At 39.8% G+C, this 19,808-nt stretch overlaps 1 protein-coding gene across 18 annotated transcripts in view; it reads left to right on the top strand.

Annotated features, from left to right (window-relative positions):
- NRXN1 (neurexin 1) overlaps window positions 1-19,808 on the top strand; it is a 1,245,618-nt gene that overhangs the window by 513,765 nt on the left and 712,045 nt on the right. For all 18 annotated transcript variants that reach the window (XM_075535230.1, XM_075535229.1, XM_075535227.1 and 15 more), the window contains one exon: window positions 9,105-9,543. In XM_075535230.1, the coding sequence (XP_075391345.1) occupies window positions 9,105-9,543 (439 nt within the window). The remainder of the gene's footprint in view (window positions 1-9,104; window positions 9,544-19,808) is intronic.

Raw genomic sequence — 19,808 nt, 5'->3', positions numbered from 1 at the left:
GGCAGCATTGTCAGTGACAGGATATTTCACCCCTAAAAGTCGTAGACCGGTCTTCCTTTATTCCAAAGGGCCTCGTTGGCCTTGAATCTCCAACATTCGAACCGGTTTGCATTACCAGGGATTGCTTTACGAAGTGACTACTGTTAGGGGCCATCAGGTCATTCCCATGGTCACTGAGACTCTACAACAGAAGGACACAGGGCTCCATCCTGTGTCACTCTCACCATGGTCATCTCGGGGCCCCTTGAGGTAGCCACGTGTCAATTCATGTCCGTAAGGGTCTTCCTCCTTTTGGCTGCCCTTGGACTTAGGAAGCGTCATGTCCTTCTCCAGGGACTGAACTTTCCTGAGAACATGTCCCAAGTACATGAGGTGAAGTCTTGCCATTCTTGCCTCTAAGGAGCACGCTGCCTGTATTTCCTCCAAATCATATTTCTTGGGTTGTTGTTTTTTGTAGTCTATGGTACTTTCAGTATTCTTCACCTGTACCATAATTCAAATGCATGGATTATTTTTCTGTCTGCCTTATTTAAAGTCTCACTTTCACATGCATATGAGGTGAATGAAAATACCTTGGGGCACCTTCATCCTCTAAGAGGACATCCTTGCTCTTCGTTGTTTTATGTCTTGACTGCTGCTTCGGTGAGCACTGATTGTGGATCCAAGCAAGACAACATTCTTGACCACTTCCATCGTTTCTCCATTTGTCATAGTGTTAACTGTTGGTCCAGTAGTAAGAATTTGTTTCCTTTACTGCCAAAAGTGGGTATGGTTGTTTAATAGAACCGGTGTCCTTTTGCCTCATATCCATATGTCATTGGAAACCACAAATAGAGCCATTGACTCAGAGCAAAACTGCCTCTCAGCTCCCAAGGACACCTTTTCTAGACTGTGAGCTATGTTGTCTATGCAATGCCAGGGGCTTGGCTGAATGGTGGGAAAAGATGACAGGCTCTCCCTTTCCTTCTTCACATCAACAGCTGTACGTGGTGTGTTTGATTGTAACTGAACAAAGATGGTTCTTGTTCAACAGAGCATGAACAAAATACTGGGCTTTGTTTTCCCCTTCAAATTTTAACTATTTTCCCCCAAATTAAATGAATGACATGATGCCATTCTAATCCCCACCCCCAACTAGTTTTATGATTTGAGACTCGGGAGAAATGACATATTTAGTAGAAGTATTTATCTGTACATTGTCTGTGAATAGGATGAGATTAAAACAACAGTCTGTTATCTTTAAAAATAGCTTTATGTTCTTCTCTTTAAAACTATATTTCCTTAATGGTAAGTGTTACTGTAAAAGATGCATACTGCTACTTTGACCAGTGATTGCGAAGCCATGTACTTTGGCATATACTACTGTGCCTCCCCGGTGTATACCACACTAAATTTCTATAACTGGAAACAGGGCCCTGGATGGCAAAAATAGTGTGTTAGAGAGTCTAACAGGAAACTGGGGGATTTAATTCATCCAATAGCATCTCAGGAAAAAAGTTCTGTTGACCTAGTATTATAAGATTACAGCCATTGAAAACCCTATATATGACAGTGGTGTGAGCCCCATATGTATGCTGTCAACTTGAATTAGCTGAATGCAGACCTGCCTCATGTGCACACGTTCACATTACAGGTGAACTTTGATGGTGTGTCACTTCCCAAAAAGCTTAACTCCTCTCAGCTCTATTTTAAGTTCAGTAAACAATTTTTTAAAATTTACTAAGACTAGGTTGGGTCCTAGAGTCTTGTTTAAAAAAAAAAAAAAGAGTTTCCACCTTCCTTCTGCACTGCTTCTATAAATGTATTTACTTGGTGCCCGGATATCTCTTTAGAAAATCTCTTTAGTCTTCTTTTATTTAGTTAGTTTTCCTAATTAAAAAAGAAATACATTTTTGGCTTCATTTCTTTCCTTTGGAGAGTGTGCCAAACTCATAAATGCTAAAATTTGTTTTTATCTTATTACATTTTTCTACCACATGAGGAGTCAAACCATCTTGGTGTTTTAGCCCTAATTTTTGTGATAATAAAATTTTACTGGTATACGTGTAATTACATTTTAGTATGAATGATCTATGTAATCCATGTATGTACCTGTCCATGCCTGCATCTAAACATGCGCCACACAGTTAAGAGATGTGCCCACATGTTTATTTCCCTCGACATCAGGGAAGGAGCTATAACTTGAACAGACGGTCTTGGTCTCCCAGGCCTGCGAGTCTTCCTCCTCCTCCTCCTCCTCCTCCTCCTCCTCCTCACCACTTTACTCCCTTCTGTGTTAGTGGAAAATGTTTCACTTTCCCTTCTCTGACAGGTTTCCGCCATACACAAATTCTACTTTATATTATAATGAGTAATCTATATGTGTTTGTGATTTACATATTACCAGTGGCATACCAATAGCAGACAATTAATTAAAATTGAGGGGTTTTGCTTTTGTTTTCAATAGCTGATGTTCTGTTAGGAGGAACATAGGCAGAGGGGATGAAACTTGTGTTTTCTGAAGTGCCTTGCCATGGTTTATGCATAAAAACAATTTCGCTGGTGGCTTGAAAGCATGGTGATTAAAAAACAATTTCAAATGAACACACAGGTAAATAATATTGTGGATGAGTGTTCCGATGCTTTTTTTCTTTTTGTTTTTTGGACATTACCAAGGTCCGGTGAAAGAGCGCCATTTACTTCCTATTTCCCGAGATGGCCTTTGTGCTGTTCAGTTACGGGCTTGTCCTAGCAACTGCTTCAAAGCCCTGCGATGCAGTGAGGTGCCTGGATCGAGCACAGATTCTCCTAAGTATTCGCACTTCACCTTAGATCCATTTAAACCACGAAGCCACCCAGGAAAACTGAAAAACAAAATAAAGCCATGGAAACTTGACAGGATTCTTAAATCCCATGAAAATAAGCCCTGTAATTAAACTGGACTTGAAATTACATTTTAATCTGTTGGCACATGAAGAAAGCCTTTTGTTCCATTGTGACATTTGAGCGAGGAAGGTAAATGGAAGGAAACTGCATTGGGGGGCGCATCCCTGCTGCTAATGGCAAGTGCGTTCATCTGCACGGTGACAAATAGCTCCTTGTGCGTAAAACTCCCGTTCAGCACCTGCTACCCACACCTAGGTGCCGTTCCCTGGTGAATCAAGATAGGATTAGACAGAAACATCAGGAGATATTCTAATGACCTGAGCCTGGGCGCCTCTGTGTATTTGTGTGCAAGATGAGATAAAGTTACTGATCACAGGATGCTTTAGAGAAGCAAATGATATATAGATGTAAACGTAAGTATGGATACACATAAGAGCTCTTAAACCAGTGGCTAAGTATTTATGTAACCCTATAATGTAATAATACATAAACATATAATATATATAAACTGTAAAATCAATATCACCATAAGAAAGCAAGCTCCCATCTGTCGAATCTGTTGGGTGGTGGGCTCATAGAACATGGTGGCTTCCGTTAAGCATGAGCTGTCCCGTACCCTGTTCACTGTGGCCCTTGTCAAGAACTTAGTTTGATAGCACTTTTTGTTCTGTGCAAAGACATCACTTTAACAATAATAATTACAGCAGCCATAATCATGGCATCGAGTATTTTTTTAATTGAGGGCCCTTATGATGCTTATTACAATTCATACATCAATTGTATCAGGCATATTTGTACATATGTTGCCACCATTCTAATCTAGACAGCTACTTTCTATGGGCCCTTGGTATCAGCTCCTTTTTTGTCCCCCTCCCTGACCCCAACCCTCATGACCCCTTGATAGACTATAAATTATTATTATTTTCATATATCACACTGACCACGGTCTCCCTTTCCCCATGGTTTCCATGTTCTTTCCCCTGGAAGGGTGTGTGAGGCTGTGTGTCGATCATTGTGATCGTTCCCCCTTCTCCCCTCCTCCCCCTTCTCCCTTCCCATCTGGTATCTGTCTTTCGGTTCCTGCTCCTGGGTTGCATGTGTCATGAGCTCTTACCTATTATCTACACCTGTGTACAGGCTCCGGTCGAGTCTGAAGTGAGAGGCATCACTGGGTCATGGTGAGGGTGAGGGTGAGTTGGGGGTGAGGAAGCCTCAAGGAACCAGAGGGTTATTTACTTGTCGTCTTTAACTGTAACTTCAGAGTACGTGTCACCAACCCAATACTAAGTGTCATAGCTTATGTATGAAAAGCCACCACAATGCATGCTAATTAACTGAAGAACTTCACTGAAAATATCTGTGTTTATTTAGGACAAAGGGCGAAAACGTGCTCTGAGTGCCAAATACATTTGCACTGATGTAGTTCCCTCACTCCCTCCTGCACCCTGTGGAAAGAGCCTGCTCATTGGTCACCAGGGCTTCAATACCATCTCTACAAACCTCAGATAGGGGATCCTCGTGGCATGTGTGTTCAATTAAAAGCAGGTGGACATTCCCTTTGCTAATGGATAAGAAAGAGGAATAATGTTTTAGCACCAAACCCCCCAACTGAAAGACAGCGAGGAAGAGAAAGAACAGCGTGTCACTCCTTTTTCCATCTAACCTCAGACTTCAAGCCCAGGTGTATAAGCATAAAACTGAGGACTGTGTACTCTCGCAAGTTTAAGTAGTGGAGAGTCACAAAATACTTACAGATGATCAATAACAAAGACCGGAATAGCAATGGGTTGAAATTACATGGAAGCTTAAACAATTGTAAAATCTGTTTAAGAGGCTCTATCCCTCTTTTATTAATGACAAGAGCCCACGAGGCAAGGAAATGCATCTCAACATTTTGAATTGCCCTTCAGAACAAAACAATATCCCCAAAGAAACGTAAATTCTGGAAGCAGATCCTAGTGAGTACACAAGCCCATCACCCATGGCTTAGAGATGATAGGGTACATAGAAAGTGGAAAATATTAAGTAAATTATAGGTTTCAATATAAATAATAAGAAAATATGTGAATAACTATAAAGTTATTCCATTATTGAATGCCACATTATTTCAGGGGGAAAAAGCAAAAAATAGCTTACACATAGATTTTTAGAGTGCTTACTAGCTACTCCATATTCTAATTGAAGCATATTCAGGTCATTTTAAAGTCTAACTTTAGAAAAGGAGGATAATTATGAAATGTGGGTCAGATGAAGCAGTAATGTAAATCTGCGAGCTATCAACCAGCCTCTCCACAATTGCTTTTCAGTCTTTGAGCGTCGCCTCTCGAAGAATACAAAATGAGGGGAGAAAACGAGGCTGTGTTCTCCTCAAGATTGTGCTTCTAGGAAAATGATTCCATCTCTGAAGGGTTGGCACTCAGGCACCTTTTCACTCTACCAGTAACTCACATCCTAGAAGATGAGTTTGAAGATGAAGGTTTCCAATATGTAGGCTGCCTAACAATTTATATATTGGATGTTCACAGAAGTTTCCATGTTTTCCTTTAAAAACAGCACCAAAAAATGTTTCTAGGTTATCAGATTGGTCTTAGATGCCACACTCTGCTGCATTGCAACCATGTTTTTACGTATTTTTCATTATTACTAATAGTCTCTGATGTGGACACTAGACTTTAAAAGTTAAAACATGTCAACAGTGATTGACTGGGCTTCTCCGCTGTGATCGCCCCAGATCTGGATGCTGGGAATGGTGAGCACAGTCCCTGTCAGTCAGCAGGAAACATGGGTTCTTCCCCTTTTTAGGGGATATAGCTGACATATGACATTACCTCTTTGACATTCCCCCGCCCCCATTTTTCTCTCTCACTCTCCTCTCTCTCTCTTTTTTTTTTCTTTTCATTCCAGGCACGTCCCCAAAGCACCACATTAACTTCTGAGATTGTACATCTCATTAAATGTGTGCTGCCACACAGAACTGAAGTGTTCAGTGGCTGCTCACAGATTCACGCAGCAAGGCAGCCGGCCTGCTACCGCAGCTGCACCTATCAGAAGCCCTCAATTGTATTGTGGTTCTGTTACACAGGAACTATAATATCATTGATTAGCAAAAACAATCTGCAAAACTTGCATCAGAAAATACTCATTCTGGATCAATCACTGGAGCTAAAGAATTTCCAAGTATTAAAAATTAATCACAAGTAAAAATAACATTTTTTTTAAGTGCCTGCTTGGGCAGCATGAGCGTAAGGGTGAGAGGCAATCAACTTGCAGACTCAGCCATGCAAAAACGCCCCCTGCCCCCTTTGGAAGGTCTCAAAGAAAGGCAAGCCTAAATAAACTCTCCTGGGGCGTAATAGCTCTTTCTCCGTTCAAGAGAGTTTTCTAAAGAATTACTTTAATTCATTTTTTGTTATTGCCTAAGTTCATTTTCTCTTCCTTTGTAGTCAGTAGATGTTCATTTGACCATAATATTTATTTGTTCAAAGAATAAGGAAACCACGTTCTTTATAATATTCCTTCTTCAAGATAAAGGTAAACTAAAACACCTGTGTTAGTCTGGCTAGACTAGAGAAACAAATTCACAGAAACTCATATGTGTAAGAGAGAGTTTTATGGAAAGGGCAATTTTACATTAAGAAAGCATCTTAACCCAGTTCGGTCCAAGCCCATAAGTCTACCATGAGCCCATATGTCCAACACCAATCTACAAAGTCCTCTTCCAGCTCACAAAACACACGTAATGATGCCGACTGCAGGAGGAAAGCCGAGTCAGTGAATGTGTAAGCATCTCAGCGCTGGCAGGGGTCTCCACACGGCTGCCCCAGCACCCAGGGTTGCATCGGGGTAGGTCCATGTGGCTTCTCCTCAGGGATGTCTCACAGGAAGTGAGCCTTGCCAGCTGAAGCAAGGGACTGTCTAAAGCAGCTGCACACTGGTCCGACCATCTGAGAGCCAGAGACCAAAAGGCGAGACTCACCGAGCCATTTATCTCTCCGCCCATCAATTAAACTGCCCTTCAATTAATCCCACATGTGTTCATTGACCAGGTTGGCACAATAAAACTAACTATCACAACACCAGACCTAGAACTGGACTTATTTAACTGACACATACGAAGCATGAAATGGCAATTTTACTTGTGAGTGGCTCCATTTCTAAACATAATTCCTATAAGTGGATTTAGAACTAAGATTTCTATGTCAATTACGCGATAATGTAGGTGATGATGATTTTAGTAAAAGTTGGCATTTATTAAAAAACCTTACCATATTCTTAGAATTGGATTGATTGCCATTATCAAGATTATCTCGCTTGTGTAGATTTTAAAGATTTAATTATCATAATCCTGTGAGGCGAGTCTTATTATTATTATCTACCTTTGGGGGAGTGAAAACAAGGCTTAGAGAAATCTAAAGGTAATAATAGATAAGGATTGAGACTCAGAGTGTCAAGTTCCAGAGCTTTGATGCTTCACCATTCCAGAAATCAAAAGCATCTATTAACAAATCCATATCAGGAAGCTTATCGGCCACACCAGCTGTTCACTAAACTGACCACACAAACTAAGACGTAAGCTCTGTGTTGGCTTGCTTGACTTTGTCGCAGTAGTCAGACATGAGCTTCTGTTTTTGTTTTGTTCTGTTATATATTTGTGCATGCAGATAAATGAAATTAAGAATCTGGCAATGTTGGCTGATGTAGAATTTTGAATATCGCTTTGGGCCAAATTGTATGTGCGCCTAGACAGCTGACCTAAAACCAGTATGGCCTCTATCTTTTAGAGATGTAATTACCCACAGTATGCATTTTTGGAATGGACTCAATAGCAGTGGGTTTTACAGAGATGGCTTTTCTAGGGAAAGGGCATGGTTCTCTCTTTATCCCTTTGCCAGAACATCTAGAGATATATTTACTTGTTATGATAACAGGCATATGGTATTGTCAACTCGGCAATTGCACTTACCTAACATACTATTTGGAACACAACATGCCCTAAATCCACCAGCAAGTGATCAGAAACCTCATAGCCACTTTAGATAAAATGCCTGGGAAAAAGAACACGCAGGACAAACGTCGCTTGCTTTTTGGGTAAATTAACAACTACAAAGAACGCCAGTAGCACGGGTTGAATGGGTTCCGAGCCAGCCCCACGTGCTGGCCACTACTGATGCCGAGCAGAGCAAGAGAACACAACCGGCCAGTTGTTTATTGAGTTGTTTATTTTATTCGTTTTTGAGATAATTCAGGGTGTTTCCTAACTCATGTTTATCTTACAAAGTTAATAGCATTTGGGGGTACAGGATATAGAACATGTTTTATGGACTTACTACGCACTTTTCGGCTACCTGGTTAGTTTATAGTTTGCATTAACAACAAGAGTGAAAAAAATCTACTGTCAAGCCTTATTGTGTGTTAAAGAGATAAGTCATCCAGCAACAAACACCAAGGTACAAGGTGAGAGTATCACTGGCTATAAGGGTTAAGGTGATGCGTCAACTTGGTTGAGCAGTGATTCTTAGTGGTTTTGCTTTTATGTAATGATGTAGATGGAAGTTGTATAATGGTGTCATGGTGTTGTTATGTAATGATGTGCTCATCAAATACTTTGTGATCTTATTTCATCATCCTCCATTTTTACATACTGTCAATTTCCACATAGTGACCTGGAATCAGCCATGTCTATATGTGAAGCAGGGGATACATTTTAAAGGAATAGCGTATAAAACTATTCAATTGCAAGCACTTTGAAATTGTGGTGGGAAAATTGAAAAATCGCTATACTTTTATTTAATCAACAAAGGCTCCAACAAAAGCAAAATGACTTTTATAAGCTCAAGTCTTCACATAATAATTAAGATACTCTATAAAAATTGTATGCATATTTATTCAAATTATTTGAGTTAACTACATGTGTGAATACACATTATTCCAATGAAGTTACATAGATGCTCGAGTATAAGCCCACCCGAATGTCAGCCAAAGCTCCAAATTTTGCCACAAAACTGCATTAAAAATATGCTGGAAAACGGCTTATCCACGAGCATATATGGTAAATTGATAAGGTTACTGTTTAATCAGTTGCGAGTCCAATTTTCTTTGGCTGAAAATGCTGTCTTTATACACCTGAATGAGTTTGGTTATCAATGTTTCATGATCAATTTACAAGTCACATGAACGGATGGCAACTTTCAGACATGAAGATGGGGCCCTAGTTTCTTACTACTGTCTTCTGCCCACAGGTTGTATATAAGAATAATGATGTAAGACTGGAATTATCTCGGCTTGCTAAGCAAGGAGACCCTAAAATGAAGATCCACGGAGTGGTGGCATTCAAATGTGAGAATGTTGCAACTTTGGACCCAATCACCTTTGAAACCCCTGAGTCTTTCATCTCTTTGCCTAAGTGGAATGCAAAGAAAACCGGCTCCATATCATTCGATTTCCGTACCACAGAGCCCAATGGCCTCATCTTATTTAGCCATGGCAAGCCACGACATCAAAAAGACGCCAAACACCCCCAGATGATAAAAGTCGACTTCTTTGCGATTGAGATGCTAGATGGCCACCTCTACCTCCTCCTGGACATGGGGTCGGGAACCATCAAAATAAAAGCCCTGCAGAAGAAGGTGAATGATGGAGAATGGTATCACGTGGACTTCCAAAGGGACGGACGGTCAGGTAATTTATCTTTTTTGCTCTCTCTCTGCTCTTTTACCCCTGAAGCATCTATCCATCATTTCTAAGATATTAAATTCAAACATATTAAATATCTCCTGCACTCCTGTCTTCAGGGTAAAGGACATTTCCTATGATTCCTTTGGCTTCTGTTTCATACCAGATAAACTCTCCAAAGGAGCTCAATAACCATCAGAGGTGGGCATCAAACCCCAAATGCTCAAATGACTTCTAGAACCATTTCTTAAATGAATACATCCTGGATAGTCAAACACCGATCTTGCCTGAAATTTTTTCTTGATTTTGTAAATGACATAATTCAGGTTTAAATTTTTTTTATTTCCCATTATCTCTTTTTCTATTGAGGATTTAGAAATGCCTCAAGGAGCAAATACAATATATTTATTTTGTTGATAAAATGGAGAAAGGCTGAGACCCTCAGGGCGATGGATTCAGAGAGTTGAGCAGCAATGGACTCAACTATAGAAATGATTGTGGGGATGGCAGCGGGTGGGCAGCATTTTATTCTGCTACACATAGCGCCACTATGAGTCAGAACATGCTTGATGATATCTAACAACAATAATGCTACATTTTTATATTAATTATACTAAAATTATCATTTGAAATTTTAAAACATCCTGAATTTTTAAAATCATTTTATTGGGGGCTCATACAACTCTTATCACAGTCCATAAATCCATCCATTGTGTCAAGCAAATTTGTACATTTGTTGCCATCATCAATTTCAAAACATTTGCTTTCTACTTGAGCCCTTGGTATCAGCTCCTCACTTTTTCCCCTTCTCTCCAACATCCTGAGTTTTACATTTGCAAAATCAAAATAAGTTTCCTTGCAAGATTTGGCACTTAATTGTACAGTAAATATTATCACGTGTGTGAACACATGAGGAAATTTTGAAATGCTTCTTGAAATATTCCATTATCTTTTATCCATTCATATATATAGGAATATATATAAACACAATCTCTATGTGCCCCTATGTACACATATGTAAACATACATACAAGTGGATTCAGAGAGAATGAGCCTCATATAAAATCTTTAATATTGCACACGTTATTCACAGTAGATGTATGGCATAGAAACACCTTTAGCAACACAGTAGCATTTCAAGGAAATAGGCAAATGTCTGCTATCTTCCTAATGGTTTCCTTTTCTGCTGAAAGCTGCACGGAATCCCACGAGCAAGGTACTCACTACCCTGCTTCTTTCCGCTGCACTCTGTTTCTGAGGGGCTTGAGAAAGGCAAGGGAATTTTTTCATTAAAGAGATAACTTTTACACTGAAATTTGAGAGCAATTTAAGGGTTGAGTAGGCTTCACTTTTTGGTAAACTATCCTGCACAGAATAGAAATAATAGTGCGAAGGGCAGAGTAGTTTAAGAGCAAGAGACTGAAAGCAGGGATCTGAAAGAGAGATTAATCTGTTTTAAATGGATGGCTACCGGGAACAGTGGTTACACACCGGCCTGCTAACAGCAAGGTCAGCCAATCTGCAGGAGAAAGATGAAGCTTTCTACTCTGATAGAGTTTCAGTCTGAGACAGCTCTACCCTGTCCTATAGGGTGGCTATATTGGAATCCACTTGATGGCCAAGAATATGGTTTTGAGAATATGTTTTGGAGTCCTTGGGTCATGCTAACAGTTTATGTGCTCAGCTACTGAGGTTTAAATCCAGCCAGAGTTTACACACACACACACGCACACACACACCCCACCAGGAGGTCTACTTTTGAGAAACTGACTATTGAAAATCGAATTCTCCTTGGGCACATGTGGTAGCATGTGTCCCCTAGACTTCAAGGACTTTAAAAACATACATTTATTTTATCATCTCCCTGTACATCATGTTCTGGTTATCCCTTTAATTGTAAATCAATTTATTGTCTGATAACTGAAGACAACTGAATTTAGACCTTGTCCGGCTCCTCCTCCCGCCATTCTCTTGTTTACTTAAATCTCTGCTGTCCACTCTGGGGTTTCCTCTATACAACAGTGTTGAGTGTTTTCTGTGGGCCTGAGTTCCTTCTCCTGCCAAACGGTAATTGGGATGTGGAGCTATCCAGAATGAGTGAAGTGAAATCCGCATCAATTGGGGGTAGGAGTCGATATTTTTATGAAGCTCTCCAGGTGACAATGGTCATCAGCCACATTTGGGAGCCACAAAATCAGATGCCAGTTAGTGCTTCTCTCGTCTCTGAGTGCCTGTGGGCACCGTGCCCTTTCAGAAGGCTTTTCCGCATTCCTAGGTTGATCTCTCTTCTAGTCTGTTTATGGGCTACTGTCCCTTGTCACGAGCCGGTTTACTGCTGGCTTCCTGTTTGGAACTATTTCTACATCCCTCTTAGCTTTGTCTTGCTTTTCTGTGATCCATAACAATGTGCTTGCCTTTCTGAAAAAATATAATTGTTTACTCAGTAAAATAAAGTACTGGAATGTATGACATAGGGAGTGAGCTTGGGCAGAGGATAGAGAATAGGAAGCAGGTTAGAGGGCACTGCTCTCTTCCTCCGGGTTTTAAGATACTGAATTGCTGATGAATTCCATTCTGGAAACATAGCCTCCCTACATTTTCCTACTTGCAGTACGAGGTCTCCAAGGATGATTAGTTACATTTTGTGCAATCTGTGCTATTTCCATATGTTTCCCTTCGATATATTTGATGGTTAAGAAAAGCCAACACAATAAGTGGGTTTCTTTCTGCTTCCTAATATATGAGTCAGCATTGACTCAATGGCAGCACGTTTGGATTTGGAGACGATACTGAATTTGTGCCACAGTTTGCCCCTCCCCTTGTACCCCTGGACACATTCAGGCTTGCAGAGTAGTTGATGGGATTGTAGGGAAAGAGGAATGCAGTGCCTCTCTCCGGCTCCCCCATCCTCCGGAGCCAGGTATATCAGTTCATTTGCTACTTACAAATGTTCAGAAACAAATGGAGAGAGAATGCCTCAACCCCCCCCCCACCCACCTGTGTTTTATAGTATTAGCTTGTGGGTGGCATACAGATATATCTGGAGTAAAATTTTTGAAAATTATTTTCAAGAATAAATATTTTTTTAGTTATGTTCCATTGCAATTGAAAACACAACAGATCAGCTTAGCTGCACATCTTTTAGTTCTCAGGGCCCAAAACAATTAGAATTTCCCATCAGTTGCATGTAATTCACCTGAAATGATGATGCTTCCAGCTTTTTAAAAGTTTTGCATGTCCAATGTCAAAATCCTAGTCATTCCAAAGGACAGAAAGAGCCACATGGAGCTATGCATCATTAATTAACAATGGTGGCACACCTGGATATTTCTTCCCAGTCTTTTTCAGTCTGATGCCCATGTCTATCATATGCACATGGAAACCACACACCACACACATGATGCATCTTACACACAGCACCATTCAAGGGATAGCCTGGCTTGCAAAACTAGTGTGTGAAAACACAGTGTATATATGTATGTGTCTGTGTCTCTGTGAGTGCACATGTATAAATATGTGTGCATATAGGTATGTGTGCTCATGTGCCTGTGTGTTCATTATCTATGCATGCATAAACCCACAAGAAGAACTGAGCAACATGAGTTCTTTGGTGGGGTCTCTTATGAGTAGAAAGTGCTTGGTTGGCGTCTTGCACTAAAGATCAAATATTTTAATCTTCAAGGAAAATGAAACTTGCACTTCTCCTTTAAACTCTTTATTATCTCAATTACCAATAGGTTATTAGTTTTAATGAACTCTTTTAAAAACCCTCACCAGAGAAGGCTAAAAGTGGAGGCTATCTGAAAGTCCATTGTGCGTGGAGAAAAGAGAAACGTGTTCGGAGAATATTATTTACACTTAAGAAACATGAATTTTTTTGTAATCAAATAGAGTGTGTTACAACATTAGGTGGTATTTTAATGGCAAAGCATTTTATGTGATTAAAAGTCACGATTTGTGAATTGGAGCAAGCAATATAAACAAAGAACAGAGCTCTTTCACTCACCAAAATCTGTCCTTTACGAAATGGGAAGAAAAAAAAAAGAAAAAGGAGGGCTCATATTATGTTGGCCTAGCTCAAGGGAGCTTCATGTAATTTTAATAGCTGCAGCTGTTAATATTTTATATATAGTATTTTAATTAAGTTCTCTATTTTCACATGGAGTTGGTTTGGTATAGAGCAGCCTTTTAAAAATTGAATGGATGGCTATACTCACTTTTATTTTACTTAAAGAATATTTCTGATTTTGGCCAGTGAAATCCTAAGATTCATAGCTTAGTTAAAACCAAGAAACATGGACTTTTTGGGGGAAAGAATTCATTTCACCCACTTTTCATATCCTTCCTAATGAGAGCCTCTGGGGAAGCTTTTAAAGGGTCATGTGAGGAGGGATATGAGCGTGCAGGAGGGCAGTTCGTGGGCTGCTTTTTTCTTACTCGGGGAAGATGAAGGCCATAACCCAGCCCACTCTTTATTTGAGGATTTAAAAACATTTAAGGCGCCATAGTTTCTGTTTAAAGTAGAGATAAGGTAAACATAAGGGTTTTTTTTTCTGTTGATAACCACAATGGAGTAAAACTTTAAGGAGGCCACGGCTGTTTATTCTACACCAATAGCTGTTGGTTATTTTGGCCAGAGTTACAGTTAAATCATTTTTGGTGGCTCTAACTAAATGTTGAGCACCCCCCCCTCAACAGTTCATGATGGAAACTAAGTATGAGAGGGGCTACCTTACATCTTTTGCACAGCACTTGCTCGGTGAGTAGCAGTCACCTACAATGAATGAATGAATGATGAAATAGATGGGCGATTCAATGCCAACTCTCACCTAATATCCTCAAAATGGTAGCATCTTCTCCAGAGCTGAATGATAACAGCGCTCATTTAGCATAAATGCAACTGTAAGAGGCATTACATGCTCTTCTGAAAGCAAATTATTGAGGTTCGGTTGACAGATGCTTCTTTTATGAATAATTCCATTCTCCAGGGGCAGATGTTCAAAATAATGCATGGGGGAAGTTAAATGATAGTTAGCGCACTGTGGTAAGCCTGAAACAAAACTGGCCAGCTTTTAGGAAAACAAGACTTATTCCTGCCTGCTCACGAGATCCCTCTATCATCCAGCAAACATGTAAGTAGTCAGAAAAGTGCCCACGAACAAAGGTTCCCTCTCCTTTCTGAGGGCTGCGATCTGCCGACACGGCACTCATGTTAGGGTGGCTAGAGACAGGAGCCAAGACTCCCATATCTTTTGTTGATTCATCCAGTAAAAAATGGGGATATTATCTCTTGCTTTGATGAAAAAGGTTTTCTCTGCATCCTTCTCTAAGCAATTTTTTCTGGGAGGGGGGTGCAAAATAAATGTTATTGGGTTATATCTAAGCTATGTTGCCTTTATGACATTTGGGGGTTAGGAAAGAAAAAAGTGCTCTAAGTAGCACCTACTTTCCAAATACTGTGGGCTCCGCACACAGTGTGGTGTCAAATCATTGCCGGGACATGGGGGCTGGAGAGGCCCAGTGGGCTAAGCTTGAAAGGCTGATTTTTTTTTCTGAGTCTGTGCAAAGCTGAAGAGTCCTGGTAGTGGCTTAGCTCTGGGCTGGCAGCCAAAAGGAAGACTGGAAGTTTGAACCCACCAGCCCCTCCCACAAGAAAATGATGTACTATACTTCCAAGGCTGGCAACCTTGGAAACCCTCTGGGACAGTTCTACTCGGACGGATAGGGTCGCGATGCATCAGCGTCGACTTAACAGCCTTGGGTTTGGGGGCTCCGCTGGCAAAGAGGAAAATTGTCTCGAGCAGCATGGCTCCGTCGAACAAAGTGCATGACTTAAAGCCTGCAACAGCTGATGCCCTTCGTGGTTAACTTCCTTACTAACAGTAGAATGACTAAATTCTTGCGTGAATAAATATGATTGAAGAGACTCATTATCTTGCAAAATCTGCACAGATTAGAGCTGACTTTTCCCTTAGCCCCTCCTCTTACCTTCCTGTCCTCTACCCTCAACCCCAACACAAAACAGCTGCCCAGGTACTTAACGAAAAGTCTGAATTGTACTAAAATTAGGATGAGGTTAATTATTGTTTTCTTGGGGCCCCCGATAGTGTTTAAATTGGTGTTAAGCTCTTTGGCTCAGTCAAGGGTGTCCCCTCAAGGATTTTACAGCAAACTGTCAGTCACTTCTTTTGCAAACCATCATTACACATTGAAATCAAGGGGAAAACTCATTATTCTTGTCAAATGCAGCTTGTGTACAGCAGGGTGCAGCGGATTGTATCAGCGGTTATTCACGGGCAAACTCACATTTAACAGCAATGAAACCATTGAGATGAATTGAAGTTAGAGCGTTCCAGTTTAAGAAGTGGAAATTACAGTGGGAAAGGCAGGCACAAGACTCTCTAGAGACATAATTAGAGGTTTATCGTAATCACTGTGTGACGTGAGCAACACTTTCTAGCTATCCATTACCAGCACGGATTTCCGTGAATACCATTCATGAATGGACACATTTGACTCTTTCCACTGGAACGGCCATTGGGTGATTTCCTGTTTCGATCCTGATTTGCACTTACCTTGTGAGGGCAAACATCCCTCCCATCCCTCTGCCTGCTAATCTGTTGCATTTAGTGAAATGATTTCAAGTAAATTTATAATATTTCCATTTGTATCCATCTCTATGGGCCCGCACCCCTGACTGTAAAGATTGAAAAATGTGATCAGTATTTGATCAATTGCCTTTCTACACTCTTGATGACCAGATAGGGCCGATTCCGCATGACAATGTTACATTGAGTTATCTTAAATTAATGACTGTGTTCACTTATTCTGAACGTGTTTAAGAAGAAAGAACACTCGTTCATCAGCTTCCCCACAATGAAAGCATTTTTCTTTTTACACACTTTCCTCCAGTGGTTAGCGCAATTTTTTTAGAGTTATATCTACAGTATATATATAATTCTTCAGGGTGTTTCTTGAATAAGTGTGAAATATTTTTGTTTCCTCCCAAGATTATGTAAGAGATACAAAATATTTTCAAGGACTTAGGGACCAGCCTCTGAACATATCTGTAACAATGGGCTTAGAGTCATAGCAACACTTGTGAGGCCGCTGCATGACTGAGCCATGTTTGGTTGTGAAGAGGGTTGCTAAGAGTCAGAACCAACCCCAGGGCAGCTGACAACAACTGTCATAAATCAATCTCGGTGAGTTAGGAAACCCGCCCCTGGAAATCAGGAGAGAGGCCTGCAGGAAAATGTAAAGAGGCCCTCAAGCTTGCATATCTAATGAAAAAGGAATCCTGATGGCACAATAGTTAAGTAGGCCACTGCTAGTGGCAAGGTTGGCAGTTTAAACACACCCAAAACCTGCATTAAAGCGAGACCTGACAATTGGCTTCTGTGAAGATTGCAGACTGAAAAAAACAAAAACAAAACAGTGGGGCAGTTCTACTGTGGCCCGTGGTGTCAACGTTAGGTAAAAGTCAGTCACTGGCGCTGGACAAGGCCGACAAAAAAGAGAAAGTGGCTGCAGAGGAAGGGCACTCAGCTTCTGCAATAGAAGCAGGTGGCTGTGACGGAGATGAAGAGGTCCAATCATCCTGGAGCATGGTACTGCCCACCTCCTTACCTCCCCTACATCCACTCCTTGTTCGGAATCCATGTTCCTCAAGCAGTCTTCTGATTAATATTTAGCTCCCAGTTCAAGTCCGATGGTAGTAAATGGAGATAATGGACCATTGATGCAGATATGGGTATTGTAGTTCCTGTAAGCATTGTATCCACTATAAATGAATTAACAGACATTTAGATTAGAATTTGCCATGCCACATTGGCACAGAGTGATAGGAAAGAGTCCATGTCCTGAGGCAGTTCATCTCTCATTGAGAATCAATAAATTTGCATTCTTATTTTATCTACTGGCCTTTGGGATCTGAATTAGCTCCACAGGAGATGGGGATTTGCTCTCTAAATCTGCCAAATCTCTGTTCTGGGCATGTCCTGCTAAGGGGCAAACGCTGTACCCTGGGATGCCTGAGTGACGTGACCACGCCCACACCAGTGACTCTTAGTGTGGAGTGCCCAGTATAAATCTGTGCAACTTCTGCACGGTTCCCCCCCCCCCCCAGAGGTCTCCACTAAGTTAATTTGGCATTTAAAATTCCCAGCATCTTTAATTCATTAACATATTTATAAATATATATATAAAATAAGTCTAGGGCACTTGCTTTACTAGTTATTGGATGACTTAAACAGACAATTTCTATGCTAGTCGGTCACTACAATTTATTCCTCCTGTTCCCTTTGGTGAACACTGCAGTGTCACTGTTAGCATTTCCCTGTTTTAAATTACTTTATGAAACAGTCCTACACAGGGCATCTTGTGTATATTGCTCAGAATTTCTCTAAAACAGAGTCCAATAATTGTGCTATTTTAATTTTGAAAGATAATAGCAAATGAGTTTCTTAATCGTCTGCTTTAATTTTCATTCTTATTTATAATACGAGGAGGCTTCAAAAAGTTTCTGGGGAAATTGGATTAGAAAATAATGGAATATTTCCACAAATTTTTGTAGCCCTTCATATATGAGGTTATTTTTCTCTTGTTCTGCCTATACAAAATGTTATTAATATTTTAAATTTTGTTTGAAGGATTATTTTTTCATACATTGGCTTAGTTCCTGAAATTCCCAGGTTACTAAAATGAACTTGGATGAAACTAAGCAAGCAGGAAACAAAATTAACAATGAGCATAAGACTAGTATTAAGATTGTATTTTAATGTAGTTTTTAATGAAATTTATTTCATTTCCTATTACAGACCTCATACATGATACTAAGAAAATTTTTTGTTAATTTGTTCAATCATCCCACGACACCAGAAGCCCAGTATTAATATTTGATGCATTTATTTTTATTATTTTATGATAATTATTAGTTTTGCATATTGTGTCATGCCAGATTATTAATGCTATATTTTGCTTTTATAATTCCTAGTGTGTGTTTTTTACTGCATTTGAATGTGTTAATAAATTAGAAACCTGACAACCCTGTAATTGTGTGGAATTTGGGTCTCTATTGCAGTGAGAGGTTGAGCAGAATTATGGATAAATAAAATTAACATTAAATTTAAAAAATCACTTAAAGCAGTAATTTCAAAATATTTAAGTCTAAAAGGATTTAGAGGGGTCAGCTGGCTGATTTCTGTATTTTGCACTAAATCCTAATGGATTGAGTGCTTGCTGAGATTTAGCAGCAAGTTAGTAACAAAGCGACAAGAAGAAACCCAGTTTCCTCTTGTCAGCAAATGTTATTTCCTGTCACACCACTCTCTTTTTACTCCTTCTTTGCCAAATTTATTGAAGTAATTTAAAAGTTGAGAACATATTAACTTATTTTAGTCTCACCTTCATCCCTGTTCTTCTCACCCCCTAAACTTATATTACGAAAGTGAAACAGCCAAGAGAAGTTGGAGGAACAGAGGCGTGGGATTACATATATTAGAACAAATGATAAAGTTTCTTTTAATGTCATGTTATAAACTAAGAGCTGGTGGCAACCGTTCCCTGCCCCTCTTTTACATATCAGTTCTCATGAAAAATGCATTTGTTGTTTAGGTTTGTGAATATTGTTAAAGTCATATGACCTTGTCTACTTTCCAACATTGTCTTGTCTTTTGCACACGCCATGAAGAAACTAGGTTAAATCGTTAGTGTGTAATTTTTACATTATAATATAAGTGTCACATGCCTATAGATACAGTGTGTGTGTAAGCCACACTTTCATCAAATGAATACTGGGTATTGTGATTTCTAAATAGTTATACCACAAAGCACTTAAATATTGAATTCTTTAAATATTTAAGCCAGGGAGCAACCTAAGTAGCAAGAGCAGATTATAACAGATTTAATAATGTATCTACAAAATCTTTGCACCCCCAATCAGAAACTGTAAGTCCCATGACAGGGTAAGAGGTAGAATGCATCGGTCCTTTAAAGCTATTCCAAAGAGACGGCCCAGGAACACACCCCGGGCTTTGTTTTCTCTTTAAAACTTTACTCACATGTAGTCTGACCTAGGCCGTTAGGAGATTCTAAGTTTTATTTCTTTACCCATCAATGGCAATGATTCAATTGTCTTTAATTGATAAACAAAAACATAAATAAGTATTTGATTCTGTTGACCACTTGAGAACTTTAGTTTTTACATCTCATTAAACTCACAGATGTACTAAGTTGATTTAAAGTAATTAATATTCTGCAGAATATTCTTT

Source organism: Tenrec ecaudatus, chromosome 17 (assembly GCF_050624435.1).
Source record: "Tenrec ecaudatus isolate mTenEca1 chromosome 17, mTenEca1.hap1, whole genome shotgun sequence".
Taxonomy (NCBI): Eukaryota; Metazoa; Chordata; class Mammalia; order Afrosoricida; family Tenrecidae; genus Tenrec; species Tenrec ecaudatus.
Note: the sequence above shows the minus strand (reverse complement) of the source record. Positions and strands in the feature narration are given on the sequence as shown.